Source organism: Ursus arctos, unplaced genomic scaffold (genome assembly GCF_023065955.2).
Source record: "Ursus arctos isolate Adak ecotype North America unplaced genomic scaffold, UrsArc2.0 scaffold_28, whole genome shotgun sequence".
NCBI classification, from domain to species: domain Eukaryota; kingdom Metazoa; phylum Chordata; class Mammalia; order Carnivora; family Ursidae; genus Ursus; species Ursus arctos.
Genome location: NW_026622963.1, coordinates 13706732 through 13722225, shown reverse-complemented (window position 1 = coordinate 13722225; position 15494 = coordinate 13706732). Strand labels below are relative to the sequence as shown.

The following is a 15494-nucleotide window of genomic DNA, read 5'->3' as shown; positions in this document are numbered from 1 at the left end:
CCCCAAGTCACATAATTTCAGCAGTGGAAGAAATAGGCCACTGAAGGCCAAAGGGCATTTCCAGGACAGAGGTTACGAACACACTAGGGGTGGGATGTGAAGGTTTCTGGTCCTGCATTATTTACAGCACAGCCTTTATCTCATACATATTTATGTCTGAGGCCTCTCACTCTCACCAAGAATACTCTGGGTTATAGAAAATGTAATTACTCATCAATTGGACCCTTCAAAATGGAAAATCCCCTACACAACCTATACGATTTCCATTGCCCCATTAAAAAAGCAAACCCATGCCTAGGTGAGGAGGGACCTTATTCAATGGATTGCTGCAATTAGGGTGAGGTGACTTTGCAATAGAAGGAAGGGCTCAGTGCATTAGCAGAACACTGTGACCATCGGATCTTCAAGGCTCTCCAAAGACAGGCAGACAGAGACTTTCTGTTATAGAGAGGGGTGAGCAAGGCTAGAAAAACAGAGGGGGCAGGGAGAAGGTGACATGATCCCACAATTTATCAGGAAATGTTCCCAGGCAGGCATTAAGGAGGGCTGTTCTATGTTGCAATGCTCATGGGTGGGCCCAAGTTGAGGGTCTGGGGAAAGGCATTGTCCAGATTGGTGAGTGGGACAACCAGTTCAGCTAATCATTTATGAAGCAAGGAAGGGGAATTTGGAGCGCCTGGCCTTATTCTAGCTAAACAAGAGGGAGCATTTGTGTTTTATGTAAGTCACATGGGACAGAGGCTTTTTTTCGTAATAAGTCACTTCTGGGGACACAAAGGTTATGGTGTTTCTTAACTTGCACTGTTTCTAGGAGCACAGACTCAGGAAAAGTTTAACATCATCACTACAAATTGTGTCAAATTACTTTTATGCAAATGTTTTATACAAATTGTTTTGAATAGCATATTTTTCATTATTACATGATGAACATTTATCATAACGTGGAGCAGCTCAGGGCACTGCGGCAGCATCTTAACCAAACTGCCTTTTTCTAAGGGATGGGACATTTCAGCAATGATTTAACTTCCTCTTATTGATATTTTTTTTTTGGCCAAAAATTATGCTTTTAGTAAGTACACATTGAAGACTTATCTGGGCTGTTGAAGATAGACCTTTGACTGCAGGCAGGTTAAGTTTCATTTCACCAGGTCATACAAAGTGCCTCCTAGATAAAGAGTACTGGGCTAGGTTGGGAAAAGATGGGAAAATAGAACCCATCTCCTGTCCCTAGTTTAGCTCAAGATGACAGAGGGCAGGTATGAGCTGGGCTTAGCAAGAGCAAAGAGGAGATGGAAAATGAAAGATGCTCACCTTTCTGGCTGCAGATTGCTAGGTAAATGGCATTCTTAACTGTTCTAAAGCATGATGGTGACACATGTGCAAAGCAGCTAGGAAGTTGTGCAGAAAAGAACATGCCTGGGGAGGGGTCAGTCTCCAAAATTTTTATCCCCAAGTCAGACTAGACCAGCCCTGACTGCATGTGCCAGATGTGGGGGTGGGGCGGGGCTTAGGCACGTGGGAGATGGGGGCATTAGGGACGTAAGATGAGGACACTAGCCAGTCCCCTGCCACTCCAGAAGTTCTGGATGACACTTTCAAAGGCTGGACCCTGAGAGGAGGAAAAGAATGAGACGGGATGGCTGAGACTAATTAAGATTTACATGCAAAGGCTGCTGCAGAACCGGGCCACATTGTCTACCTGTGAGGTTTGCCACTGTCTGCAAAAGACAGCTAGGCAAAAACCGGGAGAGGACTGACTACAGAATGCAGAGCAGGGAACACCGCTGGAACCTGGTTTGTCACTTAAAGAATTCTTTCAGGCATCTAAGACTCTCCCTCTGCATATAATAAGCTCTGCAGTGATGTATTAATGCACAAACATTTTTATTGCTGTCTGGCCACATGCAGACCTCTCTGAGGAGTCTGTTTGGATTACAGAGCATGCCAGCACATGGGGGAAGCCTCAGGGAGAGATTGCACTGGGAAGAAAATTAGGAAATAAGTAACATTTCATGAAAGCTCCTGGAGGGCAGGGGCTGGCTGCCCCGTTTCTTCTGTACATACCTCATGAGGCTGTATTAGATTAGGCACTTAATTGGAAAGCTTGTTTTTAATTCACCCACAGTGTAAAATGTCATCAAGGTAGGCATTCCAAAAGGGTCATTTTGCCTCCTCAGTTCAGTCTCTTCCTGCTGCATGCCTGGGAAGGAAGTGCCTTGGCACTGCCCATGGGGCAAGAGGCAATTGAGAGGGCACATGTGCCCAGGTTGGTTGGGTTGTGAGTGGTTTGTGATGGGGGTTTGAGCTGCTCCCTGCAGAGACTAACCAGAATTGACATTCTGCCATGCTGCCAGGCAAAGGGCAGGGACAGGCTTTATTCTGGTCACCTTCAGACCCTGAAGAACACCAGCTATACCCAATGAAATAACATGCTTTTCAATTGTCCCTACCCCATTTCCAAACACCAGGGCAGAGAGCCTCCTGACAGCCTGTGTCAGACTTTCACCATGCCCTCCTCTTTCTTTTCATGAAGCTTACTCCAAGAGGTACCAATAGGTCCGGACATCCCAATACAAGTTTGAGCACGTCACAGATGTCTGCTTGTGTTGGGTCTACAAGCACATAGGGGTGCAGTGGGCTATGAGTTGGTGATTTGAGCAGCTAAATGCCTGCTGTCCACAGGGCGAAGGCCAGAAGTCCCATCACCATAGAGCAAGTGGATTCCAATCAAAAACCCTTGTTCTTGAGGCACAGAATATGTCCGGAGGGCACCTGGTAGACGAACTCCATCGACCACAGCAGGGGGAGGAGGCTGACTTCCCTTTGCTCTCAGCAGGACTCCTCCTCACACCAGCAGCCCCTGCTCTCCTTCTAGACCCCTCAGCTTCTTTCTGCAGCCAACCTGCTGACTACACTGTCTTTCCAGCCTTCACACTGGTGGTCTCTGCCTTTGATCTTTCACCAGCTGCTTCCTTTTTCACAAAATGCTTCCTCTAAAATCCATTTCACCCATGGAAGTTTTCATTGATTTCCTCCACTGTAGGACCCATAAAAGAGTATGAGAAAGAGACTGAAGGTCAGTGAAAAGGTCAGTCCCCTTGCAGCTGGCCAAGCCCGTTCACGTACCAACATCTGTGCCTCATTATAGTCTCCCTTAGTGCTGAAAAAAGGCCTGTGTAACAAGGGCAAAAAATACTAAAAACAGTGATTAGATCTAGCCCTCTCCCCACCCCACCCTGGGCATCTGAGACTGTTTGCATTGCTGAGAGAGGGACCACCAGGGAGGGAGAAGGTGGTCTTCTAATAAGTTGATAAATCACTTAAAATAAAGTGTGAAAAAGAGCTGCAGGATTTAAAGAAAACAAAGACAGGATTATGGAAATTTTACATTGAAAATGAAGACTGGCAGGGGGTTGAAGACGAATCTAGAAAGACTGGAAGTGAGTGGGAAGGAATGGGCTGAATGTGGAGCAAGCACTTTGGACCCAGGGAAGAAGAGAGAGCCCAAGGGCCAAGCCAGTGCTGGTGACAGGGAAAGGGACAGACAAAAAGATTTGCTTCTCATGGGTTCTTCTGTGGGTTTGCACTGTCTCTTTCTGGTTTTCTTTTTAGATGCCTGTTGCAGAAGTAGCCATAGCGTCCCTCCCCCAGGATGGAGTCCACTGACCACTTCAGTGTCCAGCGTCTAGAATATTTCCCTCTGATGGAGGCCAGGTATCAAGTTGTTGCTGATCCTGGATGCTCCTTCCTTATTAAGAGAAATTATTCTCTATTCTGGGGTGAATGCTGAACTTGCCAACTCTGTTCTCCCTCTGTGACTAAGGCATTGTTCCAACCAGCACTCTGCTTGTCGGGTTCTCCTAGGTGACCCCAACCCAATAAGTGTATGGATGAAGTTCTCAGTGAACGTCCCTGCTCTGTTTACGTGTTTACATCGCATGGCACCCGTTCAGCCCACTGGTATATCTGCCCCCTGCGGGAAGGGAATGGGGTCTCTGCCTGCAGCAGTAAAGGGGAACATGCAGCCCATCACCCCACATCGGCTATCTGGAGATCCTGCTGACGTGGGAGGGCAGCACACACTGCAGACGCTGATCTTGCCGGACCTGTTCTCCTTCCGTGAGTAACACATTTTTCCAACCAACACCTGTGTCTGGTGACTCTAAGTCCATAGGTGATGCAGCGAGCTGAGACCTGTGGTGGGCCCACCACTGCTGGCGGTGGGCGGCTGTGCTCTTCACTGTCCTCCTTGGGGCGGGGACCCTCACTGGGGGGTTGTCAGCGGCAGCTTCCGGCTCCACAATGTAGGGAAAGATTTATAGATATTTTGTATTCTCAGTTACTTGAATGCTGCTTATTGAAACAGGATGACCTGCAGCCTAACAGTTGCGTAATTGTAGCTGCCAAAGTCAAACCCAGACCCTCCAACTTCCTGTTCATTTCACGATTGACTAGCAAAGGTTAAAACTGTTTCTTGTGATTGATTGGCCAAGATGAGAACTGTTTGTCCCCTGAAACTAGCTAAAGTTAAAATAAAAAACAAATGGAGGCCAGCCTCAAAAATTCCCTGAGCAGACAAAACAAATTCAGTCATACAAACAAAGCTTAAGTTAGCTTTTTTTTTCTTTCTTTCTTCTTTCTTTCTTTCTTTCTTTCTTTCTTTCTTTCTTTCTTTCTTTCTTTCTTTTTCTTTCTTTCCCTTTCTTTCTTTCTTTCTTCTTTCTTCTCCTTCCTTCCTTCCTTCCTTCCTTCCTTCCTTTTTTCTTTTTTTTTTTGGCACGACTAACTTGACCTAGGTTATTTCTTGTTTATGTCTTTGGAAATCCTAAGCAAAACCTAAACTGCTTCCCAATATTGGTATGAGGTAACCAATAATGAAATCCCTATCATTTAAGAAAATTGTAATATAATAACCAATCACTGTGAAAACTAGCCAGTCCCTGAGTGCCCCTATATAAGCTCTTCTATGACAACATATCTCCGAGCCTCAGTCCATGTTTTAGTTTGAGTGTGCCAGGTTTGCAAACTTTTTGGTGTGTGCACGGTAAACTTTTACTAGTTACTACTTTTGACACTGACTACAAAGAAAAGCATTCCCTGTTCTGATAACTGAGTCTTCCCCTTTCTCAAAACAACCCCAACCTCAAATCATTCCATCTGCAGCTTCTTTACTCCCCACTTAAAAATAGCAAATCCATCCTTTTAAGACACTCTGATCTTTGGAGCTGGGGCATTCTCCCCATTGCAATAACCTAAATAAAATCAATCTCCTTACTTGTCCAGTTCTTGTCTTTGACCCAGAAATGGAGACAGCAACATGTTTCTAGGACAGCTGGGATGTGACCCCCACTCCCTTCAACATTCCCCGTTTATCCGTCTAGTGTTTTCTTTCAGTGAACAGATATCTAGAGTCTTCCCCTTGGCCCACAGTCCTGCAGGGCCAGAACCTGGGTTCCTCTTCCCCTAGCTCACACTGCTGGTACAATAACAGCCTAGCATGTGCCTGCCTGGGGGGGGGGGGTCTCACTTCTTGAGCACTCTGCTGCACTCCCTCTTTCTCCAGACCCCTCTATGGCTGTTCTCCCTTTATGTCTCCACTCAGATGTCCTGTCCCCAACCAGCCTCTCTAAAACCACTAGCTGTATTTTTCTTCCCAGAACTCACCACTGCCTGACATATATTTTTAATCTCTATGTGCCAGCTCAAGTAAAGCATAGTGGTGACAATGACGCAGGGACCCAGGACCCCTGCTGGGGAGTAATGATACAAGAGAATTTGATTACATGAGATTGAGCAAAAGCATCAAACCTGTTTGTAGGTACCTCTAGTGAGGGGGGAAGGAGAGCATTATCAGGAGGGGGACAGAGAGGAGTTTTGGGTGATATTTAGTGTTTTTTTTCAAGTCAGCTGGTTAGTACATACACAGATATTCATTATATATTTTTTTTATTTCTGTATGCCTGAATTATTTATAGTAATAAAAAAAGAGTAAACTGGAGAGGAGAAAGTATAAATGGTACAGACAAAAATTGTTTCGAAAAGTTTTAGAAATGGGGTAGGAGATGGAGGAAGATGATTTTTAAAATGGTGTTATTAGAGATAAATTCCATGAAGTTAGAGTAAGTTATTCATTCATTCATTCATTCATTCATTCACTCACTTGCTGTTCCATCTCTAGCATCTGGAAAAGTTGTCCAAAGCATAAAAACATTGAAAAAATACAGGTTTTCCTGGCTATCCAAAAGCAGAGTGTTCCTATGAAACATTTCATAAGCCAAAATGACGTAAATGATGAAGCAATTACCATTAATTAATATGGAAAATGTTTTGAGCATTCCCAGACCCCAAAAATAACCTCTGTCAGGCCTTTCTGGTACCTTAGGACACATCTTGCTAACAGACGCACAAAATGAATCGAGATAAAGCCCAGATGCTCACAGACACAGCTCAAAGCTATGGGAGCTTGATGCTGAGATGCTGGGTGCAGTTTCTGGGTAAGGAGCTTGTGGGGCCACCCTTGCTGCTCAGGCTGTGCTGTGTGCTGCCTCTCTACCAGCTCCCTGAAAAACCAACCCTGAACACCATTTTTGCTTTTCACCCTTCCTCGTAAAAGCGAAAATCCTCTTCAGATTTCCTTTTGTTTCCAAAAACAGGTACTAACGTGAGTCTTCTGTAAAAGTGAAGTGCCTAATGAGAACTTTCAAAGAGGGGGGGGCATACCTGTACCTTCAAATGAATGAATGAGTGAATGAATGAAGTCCACAAAATCATGTTTGTGTGTGGGAGGGAATGCTCTGGTAGACAATGCAGAGAATAGTTTCTCGTTGGAAACAGTGAAGCGCCTGTGAGAAATGAGAGCTACAAGATTCAGAGCAAACACGGAGGGATTGGCCTTTGACAAGGTCACTGTTCTTATGTTATAAAGACAGGACACTTGCAGACGGATGCAAACAAACCTGTAAACTTACTAATGATAGTGTTCTTCTCTGAGGGCTTCTATTTTCTCAAAGAAGTAAAACTGGGGATGGGGGCAAATGAGGTGTGAGGGCTTAGAGGAAAGGAAGCCTGGAATCCTCCCAAAGTGGAGGAAAGGAAGCGTGAAATCCTCCCAGAGTAGAGGAAGGTGAACTTCCTTCTGACCTGCCTTGCCTTCCCCTGACCCACAGGCCTATCCCTCTTTTTTCTACCCTGCTCCATGCTGGACGCTGGCCCACATGGGCAGCATGAATGGTTTTCCATCCCCTGTAATTCTCACTGGATTCAGGCCATGGAATCACTGGCAGGAGCTGGAAGATAGGGAGATTGAGATCAGTATTTCTTTTCCTGACTGCCTCCTTCAAGGACTAGTGGGCAGGCTGCATTCCCTGCCCACAAGTCATAGGCCTCTTGGGAAGCCATCTTCACATAGCTGTAGGGATGATAATGCTGTCTTCTTGTCATGAACCCCAGACACTTCTTTCCCCTTTGTAGTTTCTTAATATGCTCCCATACTTTGCAAATTGTCCCTTTATCAAACTATTCTCACATTTTGTGATTTGATTGTGCCCTCTGTTTCCTACCTAATCCATAACCTGAGTCACCCCAGGAAATAACCTCCTAAACTGAGAATTGGAATTATTTTCCGCATATCTCTGAGGATGGCAGGAATAACTCTTGCTCCAGGGGAGAACGGGACCAAGGCTACTCATGGCTGCAATAGCATCACTATCACCGAAGGTCACAGGGAAAACAAGACATTGGGCTCAAGTGTCTGTGGTGCTTAATCATCAAGGTGTGTGGGGTCAGCTGGGGCTTTTCCTGACAGCCCTAGAGACCATAAACCAGGGACAGGACAGGACTTGAAAGCTGTGGGTATTTACCCAGATGAGAACATGAGCGGTTGATCAGAAAACTTTGGAGGCAGCTTGGAAGTAGTCGAGCAGATCTGGCTGAGGCCTGGGCCTAGACCTGACTCTGAAGGTTGGTAAGGATGCTGGTGGAGAAAGAGCAGGACTATGGGGTGTGGGCCTGTTGTCAGACTCAGACATGATTGAGAAATTTGAACCCCCAAACTCTCCTGAGTTCCCTCTTGGTAATTAACAGGAGAGCAGCTTTTCCTGACTGACAGCGATTTCCTGGCTGCCTCTGAGCCAGTTGCCTTGCAAGCTGATGTGGATTTGCCTCAAGACTTATCCCCAATTCCCTCCATCTTCTCCAGGAGTCTAACAAGATACCAGTATGTTTTGGATAGAGAAGTAGAAAGTCCGCTTCAAGACAAAATATCCTGTCTATTGAAAATGTCGAACTTCACCACTCTGTTTAGGGAGCATGTAGGGAAAGAAGTCTACAGATGTCACACCAGGGAGGATGAAATATAAGGCTTGAATGGACCAAATTCCCGAGTCAGTGCACTCACATGGAATTTGAGATTTCATGTGTTGGCTTGAGCACTTAGAAGACACATCAATTCTATGCACCGGCATAGAATTAGTTAATCCTTGGCATACAGATAAGAAAGTCCAAAGGCTCAGACTGATTATTCATGACCTACCGATAGCCTTAAGCACTCCCTGCAAGAGAACTCATTGGTCACTTCCTTCCTCGAGAGCAGGATGTAGCGTAGGCATCAGTGACATTGGAAACCCCTGGGGTGGCTGTCCTCTGAAGACTAGTAATGATAGTAGGGGGTCACAATAATTGAATTGAGTCTTCTTTTTCCAGTGAGAATAATGGGATCCCAAGACAGGAGAAGCCAAGGAAGCACTTCATTGCTGCAGTCAGGTGGGCACCGTTTTCACAGCAAGCTTCAGAGACCTATACCAGAAGGCAAATCAATCATGGAGCTCATGGTAGTGAATTATATGAGCAGCTTTCCATACAAAATTGGAAAAAAAATTGGCTTCTCTAACTCAATTCAAGGATCATGAAAAGGATTAAAGGCCTCAGCTACTTCCCAGATCTAAATGTGTTCCTTCAAGGGAGGCTATATCTCTTTGAGAAAGAACCCTGCAGCACAGGCGAGGATGTGTTTAGTGCTCTCACCTCACACTTTCTTCAGAGGAATGCAGTGGAACAGCACAAGTCACTTGTGGCCATTTATCAGGGAACTTGTGCATTAGTGAAAAGGATAACCTAGATCTCCATATGTAGGTGTTAATTTTCTGCAATTTTCAGTAACCCAAAATGCCCTCTGATTCATTAGACAAAGTAGAGGCCTATGGAGGGCAAGCAGTAGATGCAATTTTTTTTTTTTTTTTTTAGTTTAGGGAATGCCTTTAATATTTTACAATCAAATATGATATTTACTTTAAGTTTTACAAAAATCCTTTATTATGTTAAGAAAGTCCTGTTTAAGTCCTGGTTTGACAGAAGTTCTAATCATGAGTGAATGCTGGGCTTTGTCTGTGTGTGTGTGTGTGCGCGCGTGTGTGTGTGCGTGTGTGCGTTTTGTCTCTATCTGGTTTTTTTTTTTTGTAATTTTTATTTTGTTATATTAGTAGTAGATGCACTCTTGAGCTAAGTCCATGGAATAGTTGAACCATCCTGTGGTTATTTCCCCAGCTCCAGAATGAGTCCTGGGATAGATATGTCAAATAACTGTTAGAGTCTCCAAGTTTGTTCTTATTATGTTAGCAACTTTCCCCATTCACACCAAGATAGTAAAAAGAAAGAAATATAGCATCCTGATGCAAATGTCACAGGTTACTGCCAATCGATTACTTATAATTACTCTGCAAAGTGAGAGACAAATTGTTGCACTAATCACAACTCACACAATACAAAATACAATTCTTCTTGGTCTACTTTTGATTTTATAGGCAACATATAACAGATTGGGGAATCTACTCTAACCTTCATGAGGCTGCATGGTTTGAGGGGGACCAAAGCACGCAAAAGCCCTTCAGCAGGGCCAGTTTGTAGTGCAAGCTGCCGTGCCGCGTGGGCCTTCTGCAATGGCACAACACATTGAGGGGAGATGCTGGCAAACCTCAATGGGAGAATCACAGTACAGATCCTGTGATTTGGATAAGTCCCTGCCTTCTTATTCTGACTACTCATCTCCACTAAAAGCAACTCCTGGTACAGATTGAAGACCTGATTGTGGGAAATAGTGTGACCAGGCAAGCTGAGCTGCGCATCATAAACCAAGTGCCATCTGACCAACCAATCCATAAAGTAGGTCTTCTGTTATGTGGCAGTTAGGACACTGGGCCCAAGCATGTCTGGAAGGCACACATAAATTGCAGGAGGAAGTTGCCCAGATTCCCGTGGCAGAGGTGTCTGCTGCTTTGCCACCTCTTCCTCCACCCATGCAGGTATGTGCCTTGGGAGTATATGTGGGACAGGCACCTGTAAAAGGTCATACACAACTAATGCAACTTCAGAATCCTCACATGCAGCAGAAGAGATTTTCATGGTGAATCCAGACTATAAAAGTATGTCCTCATGGTCCTTGTGGCCCCAAGGGGTTCATGCATGAGGTATCAGAACAATTCCAACAAGGATAACCGATCTATGGTGGCCCAACATTTATAACAAAGCTACAGTTTGTCTCTTCAATATTGTGTTTTCCTCTCATGCTGAAACAGAGCTTAATGAGCATTGGATTATTTGCCTACTAATTCTGGAGACAGTATCCGGAGGGAGTATAGACAAACTTGCATTGTCTCCTGATGACAAGAAACCTGATGGCACTTTCACTGTCTCCTTGTTTGCAGATGTGAACTTTTTATCTGCTGAAGAGCAAAACTGGTGGATGGAGTAGTGTATCTTCCATCTGCTCCTTCAAAACCCACTTTCCATGCTATTTGTCCTGCTCTGTGTCCATAAGAGCTGACTTACGTAAACAACAACAACAGTTCCTCCTCCGCTCTGGCTTCTGGTTGGCTTTAGCCAATGGGAAGGACATTGGAAATCACAGGGAGGAAAGGGAGTGAAATCAAGATAATTCCCACAGCCCCCTCCCAGCAAAGTGACTCTTGCTGGCTGCAACCAACTGCAGAAGATCACGGCTTCCATCAGTGGTTGCTTGCCATACAGTTCCCTGCATCTCTAGGTTCTAACTATTTCCTCACCTCATCCTTCAACCAGTCCACAGGATTGCACTATACTGGTTAAATTCCCTCTAGGTTACCCAATCTGAGCAGCCATGTGTTTCTAGCCAGGATTCTGACAGCTGCACTAGGAAAATGCAAGATATGAGTCAGGTAGTGTTGAGTGCCCGTTTGATGCTTGTGATCTCTATTTTAAAGTAAAACCACTCATCCCAACTGATGAATTACCTCAGCACTATTCAGGTGCTTAGACACAGGGCCAGAAAAGGGAGAGCAGTGGCTGTTCATTTAAGAGTGGTTTTGAATTTCGAGCAGAAGTAGAAAACTGAGCTAGGAGGGAACTGATATGGGAGGTTAGCAAAAGGGAGTGGCTGATGAACTGGAGACATCAGTGGAAGAATGTGTTTGGGTGGTGATCTGGAGCAGATGACCAGAAGTGTCAGAGAGAGATATGTGAGATGAAGAATTCAAGGGGTAGTTACCGGGGACCAAGTTCAGATGCAATGAGGCCTGGATGTTGAATTGGGAATGCTGAGAAAGTGAGGGGGTAAGGGGGAGGAAAATGAGTCAGGAGCCAAAGGTATTTAAGAATGAGAAGAAGTGACTGAGAACTGAGGTGGCATCAATGAAGAGAGGTGGGAGGTGGAGAGATGGAGGCTGCAGCATCATGGGGGAGAAGAAGTAAAGGAGGAAAGAAAAGCTGTGAGTTAGAAGCAGCAGGTGGGCACAAGGAAGGCACCAACACCACCACCAGGCATGGAAATATGTGGGAGAAAAGAAGACAGTGCCTTTAATGAAAGACTTTGGGGACATCTAGGCATCAGCAAGGCAACATGAAAAGGGAGCAGAGCTAGAACAGCTGTCAGGGCTCCTTCCCTGGGAAGTCTGGGGTGGGGGCACCTCTGAAGCACTTAGTCAGGTGCACACAGCAGCTTCTGTGACCAAGACCAGATTTTAAAACAAATTGGTGCTTTGTGTCATCTTTGCTGTCAAAGAATTCAAAGATGGCTCATGAATCCAAAACGCATATTCTCATAAATTCTCTCCCTACCTTTCAGGAAAGATGCAGGTTGCCATTTAACAAATATAGATTCTAAACTGTAGAAAGGGCACGTTCATCCTGAGAGTGCCAGGGACAGAAATGCAGCTAGAAAGCTCTCTTATTTTCCAGTATTTAGTGCCCTGGAGATCTTAAGACTTTTGAAATCAGACACTTTATACAACTACCACTTCTGAGCAGAGTCCCTAGTAAATATTTTCATCTCAAGGAATCACACACAGTAGACCAAAACCTGAAGAAGAGGTGAGTTTTCTGGGGTATAACAATGGTACTGACCAAGCAAAGCAGAAGAGACCCCAGACCCTCTTGCTCTTTGCTCTCACTATCTCGGTCTCACGTGTAACACTCCACAAGAGAACAGGATTTAATAAACATTGACAGAACCCCTGGAGTCTTGTGTGTGTGCAGAGCTGGGAGCATTAGCCACACGTTTGTACAATTGATGGAAATAGCATGCACCACCTTCAAAATTGAAGATTATTATTCTAGGCTGTTAAATATGTAAAATATTATTTAAAAAGCAGTTATGACCTTACAAGTCAAATTTCTGCCCTTGTAAATTTTTAAAAAAGTTTTCTTTATTTGAGGGAGAGAGCACAAGTGGAGCGAGGGGCAGAGGGAGAGGGAGAAGCAGACTCCCTGCTGAGCAGAGAGCCTGATGCAGGGCTCGATTCCAGGACCCTGAGATCATGACCTGAGCCAAAGGCAGACACTTAACTGACTGAGCCACCCAGGTGGCCCCCGCGCTTGTAATTGATGACTTAAAAACTCCAGAGAAATACATAAATGGATAAAATGCAATTTTACAGAATGTAAACTACCAAAAGTTTAGGAGACTAACAAATTCTAAACCTTTTGTCAAGATACAGTTTATTTTTCTTAATACATAAAATGTTTCCTTACAAATTGTCTTCCTTTGACGAGGAAGAATATGAATTTGGAGAGTATACAATTTGAATGCTGATTATTTTAACATGGAAAGTGATTACATGAAAAAACTTTAGAAGGCTTCAGGAAAGTGACAGTTAAATAGCACAAGCCATTTGGGTAGAATACTGCATTTGTGTCTTTTCTTACAGAACATAGCAAGATGTGTTTTGAAATATACATATTTTCTTGTAGTGGAATCTTTAGTAAGTTATTTCGTATTTCCCATGATTTTCCAGCATCCACCTGAATGAGTATGGGTGCCAGAATTCTCCACTCCAGAGCACCCTCATGGTAAGCACCTTTTCTTCTCCCAAGAGTGGTCTTGGGGCAGTGTTCTACTGATGTTGGTGATGGGTCAAGTTTCCTTTAGTCTTCAAATGTTGTGTATTTATTAATTCCATCCCATCACGACATGAGCAACAAGGAGGTAACACATCCCAACTGTGCAAGAGACGAGCATCATTGGGAAGCCCAACCTGAAACACAAAGAAAAGTGGATTGTGGTGTCTGGTATCTGGAAAGTACTGTGAGATCTAGACTCATTATTACATTTGTCATTGCGTCATTATATTTGTCATGACTTAGGAGCTTTCTGTATCTGCAAAGTCAATCATTTCTTATTTCTAGAAATTGAAAAGTGGGTTTTAGCCTAGGTGATATGGATGCCAACCTTCATTAGATATCCTCCAATGTATGACATTTTGAGATGTGTTTAAAATTTTTGAAAAATTTTTATTGACATTTTATAGCCTCAATTTGTTCATCGATAACATTAAAGTGTTGGTCTTGATAATGACATTTACAACTGCCAATGCCATGCAACTGGACTATTATTTAAATCTCTGCACCATCTTCCAACTGTCCTTCTGAGAAAGCTGGTTTCCCAGAGAGGTCATATTTCTATAGACCCCTGAAGTTCCTAATACTTGAAACCGAAGGGAGCTTCAGAGGTAGGACTGGGAAATAATATCTTGTCTTAGGAAGGGAAGAGGAATGAACAGGAATTTCTTCTGTTTTCAGTGAGGTGCAAGATGTGAGTGTAGGTATGCACAAATACAAAAGAAGTCATGAGAAGATGAGTTTCCCCCCCATATGCCTCCCATAATGTACTTGTATTTCCACAAATCCGTATCCTGGCTAATAAATCCCAATTGATTCTCACTTTGCATTTGGAATTCATGCTTTGAAAACATTGCTTAGTGCTGCATTGTCACTGAGGGAAGTTACTGCAAAGATTAAAGTTTTTGTGCCAAAAAGGCTTAAAAATTCACTGGCAAGAGCCTAGTGTGTGATAATGATAAGAATTATGACATTCTTCCTTTCCCTGGCCATGCGCATGGGAATGGCTACTCAGAAAGAGCCGCAGCAAGGCTCTCTCCACAAAGTTGTAATTTAAACACAGAAACTGCATCCATAAGTGAAACAGTTCCTTAAATTCTAAACCAGAATTGGACATTTCAAGAAGGTGGTACCTTCTATTCTGACAACATTTCTTTTACAAGACAGAAAACCAAAACAACTGATTTCGTAAAACTATCTAAATTTCTTGAGATTAGTAAACTTTGTTTTTTAAAATAGTTGAACATGTCTGCAATAAGTCAACCCTGATCATTGAATTCTGGAAAAATACACCCCAGGAACAGTGTCTGGTCAACTCCAGGCATTACAGATATCATCACAAGCTTTACACGAATGCAAACCCTTCCTTACACTGTGACAGATTGTGTGAAATTGCATCAGTGTTGAGTAAGATGCTGAATACTTCGACCTGGGTTCTGGGACACCTGGCTATGTTTCAGAAACAAATCTGCCTTGCAAGGGATGGATCCCACAAAAAGAAGACATTACACTTGGGGAGTCGAAGCCCAGAAGTTCCTCATAGACGGTTCTGCTGTACTTCCAACTAAGAGTTACTGGTGTCTCAGAGATGGCACCAATCCCGAGAAGGAGCAGCATCTGGGGATTGGTGCAAGCATCCTGACACCATCAGAAGAATGATTGCTCACTTAGCGTCCAGACACCATGGATATCCTCACACAGATGACTGCATCACTGCTCACATCACCTTTCAAGATTAGTATCATTGCACCCACTGTACGGATGGGATTTGAGAAAAGAAGCAGACTTATCCAGGTCACTTGGGTAATCTGCTATGGTGCAGACATTCAAACCCCTTCAGTCTAACTCTAAAGTCCATGCTCTTAATCACTATATATTCTGCTTCCCTGTGGGTATAAGTAAACCATACAATGACAACATACCACTCAGAAATAAGTGAACATCTGCTATATGTTAAGGGTCTTATAGACGTAGACACTGACATTTCCGAAACACAATAACGTAGGTCATACATATTATCCCTATTTTATAGAAGAAGAAACTGAAGCTTAAATATATTAAGGAAGTTTACAAACTATGCCAACACTAAGATCCAGATGATATTTTGGCATATTTTTCTGGCTTCAAAACCT

General features: G+C 43.8%; 1 protein-coding gene across 4 annotated transcripts in view; it reads right to left on the bottom strand.

The window, feature by feature from the left end:
* Positions 1-12946: 12946 nt before the first annotated feature.
* OCA2 (OCA2 melanosomal transmembrane protein) overlaps positions 12947-15494 on the bottom strand; it is a 442347-nt gene continuing 439799 nt past the window's right edge. For all 4 annotated transcript variants that reach the window (XM_048221311.2, XM_026510290.4, XM_057303788.1 and 1 more), the window contains one exon: positions 12947-13499. In XM_048221311.2, coding sequence (XP_048077268.1) covers positions 13415-13499 — 85 coding nt within the window. In that variant the 3' untranslated portion in view covers positions 12947-13414. The remainder of the gene's footprint in view (positions 13500-15494) is intronic.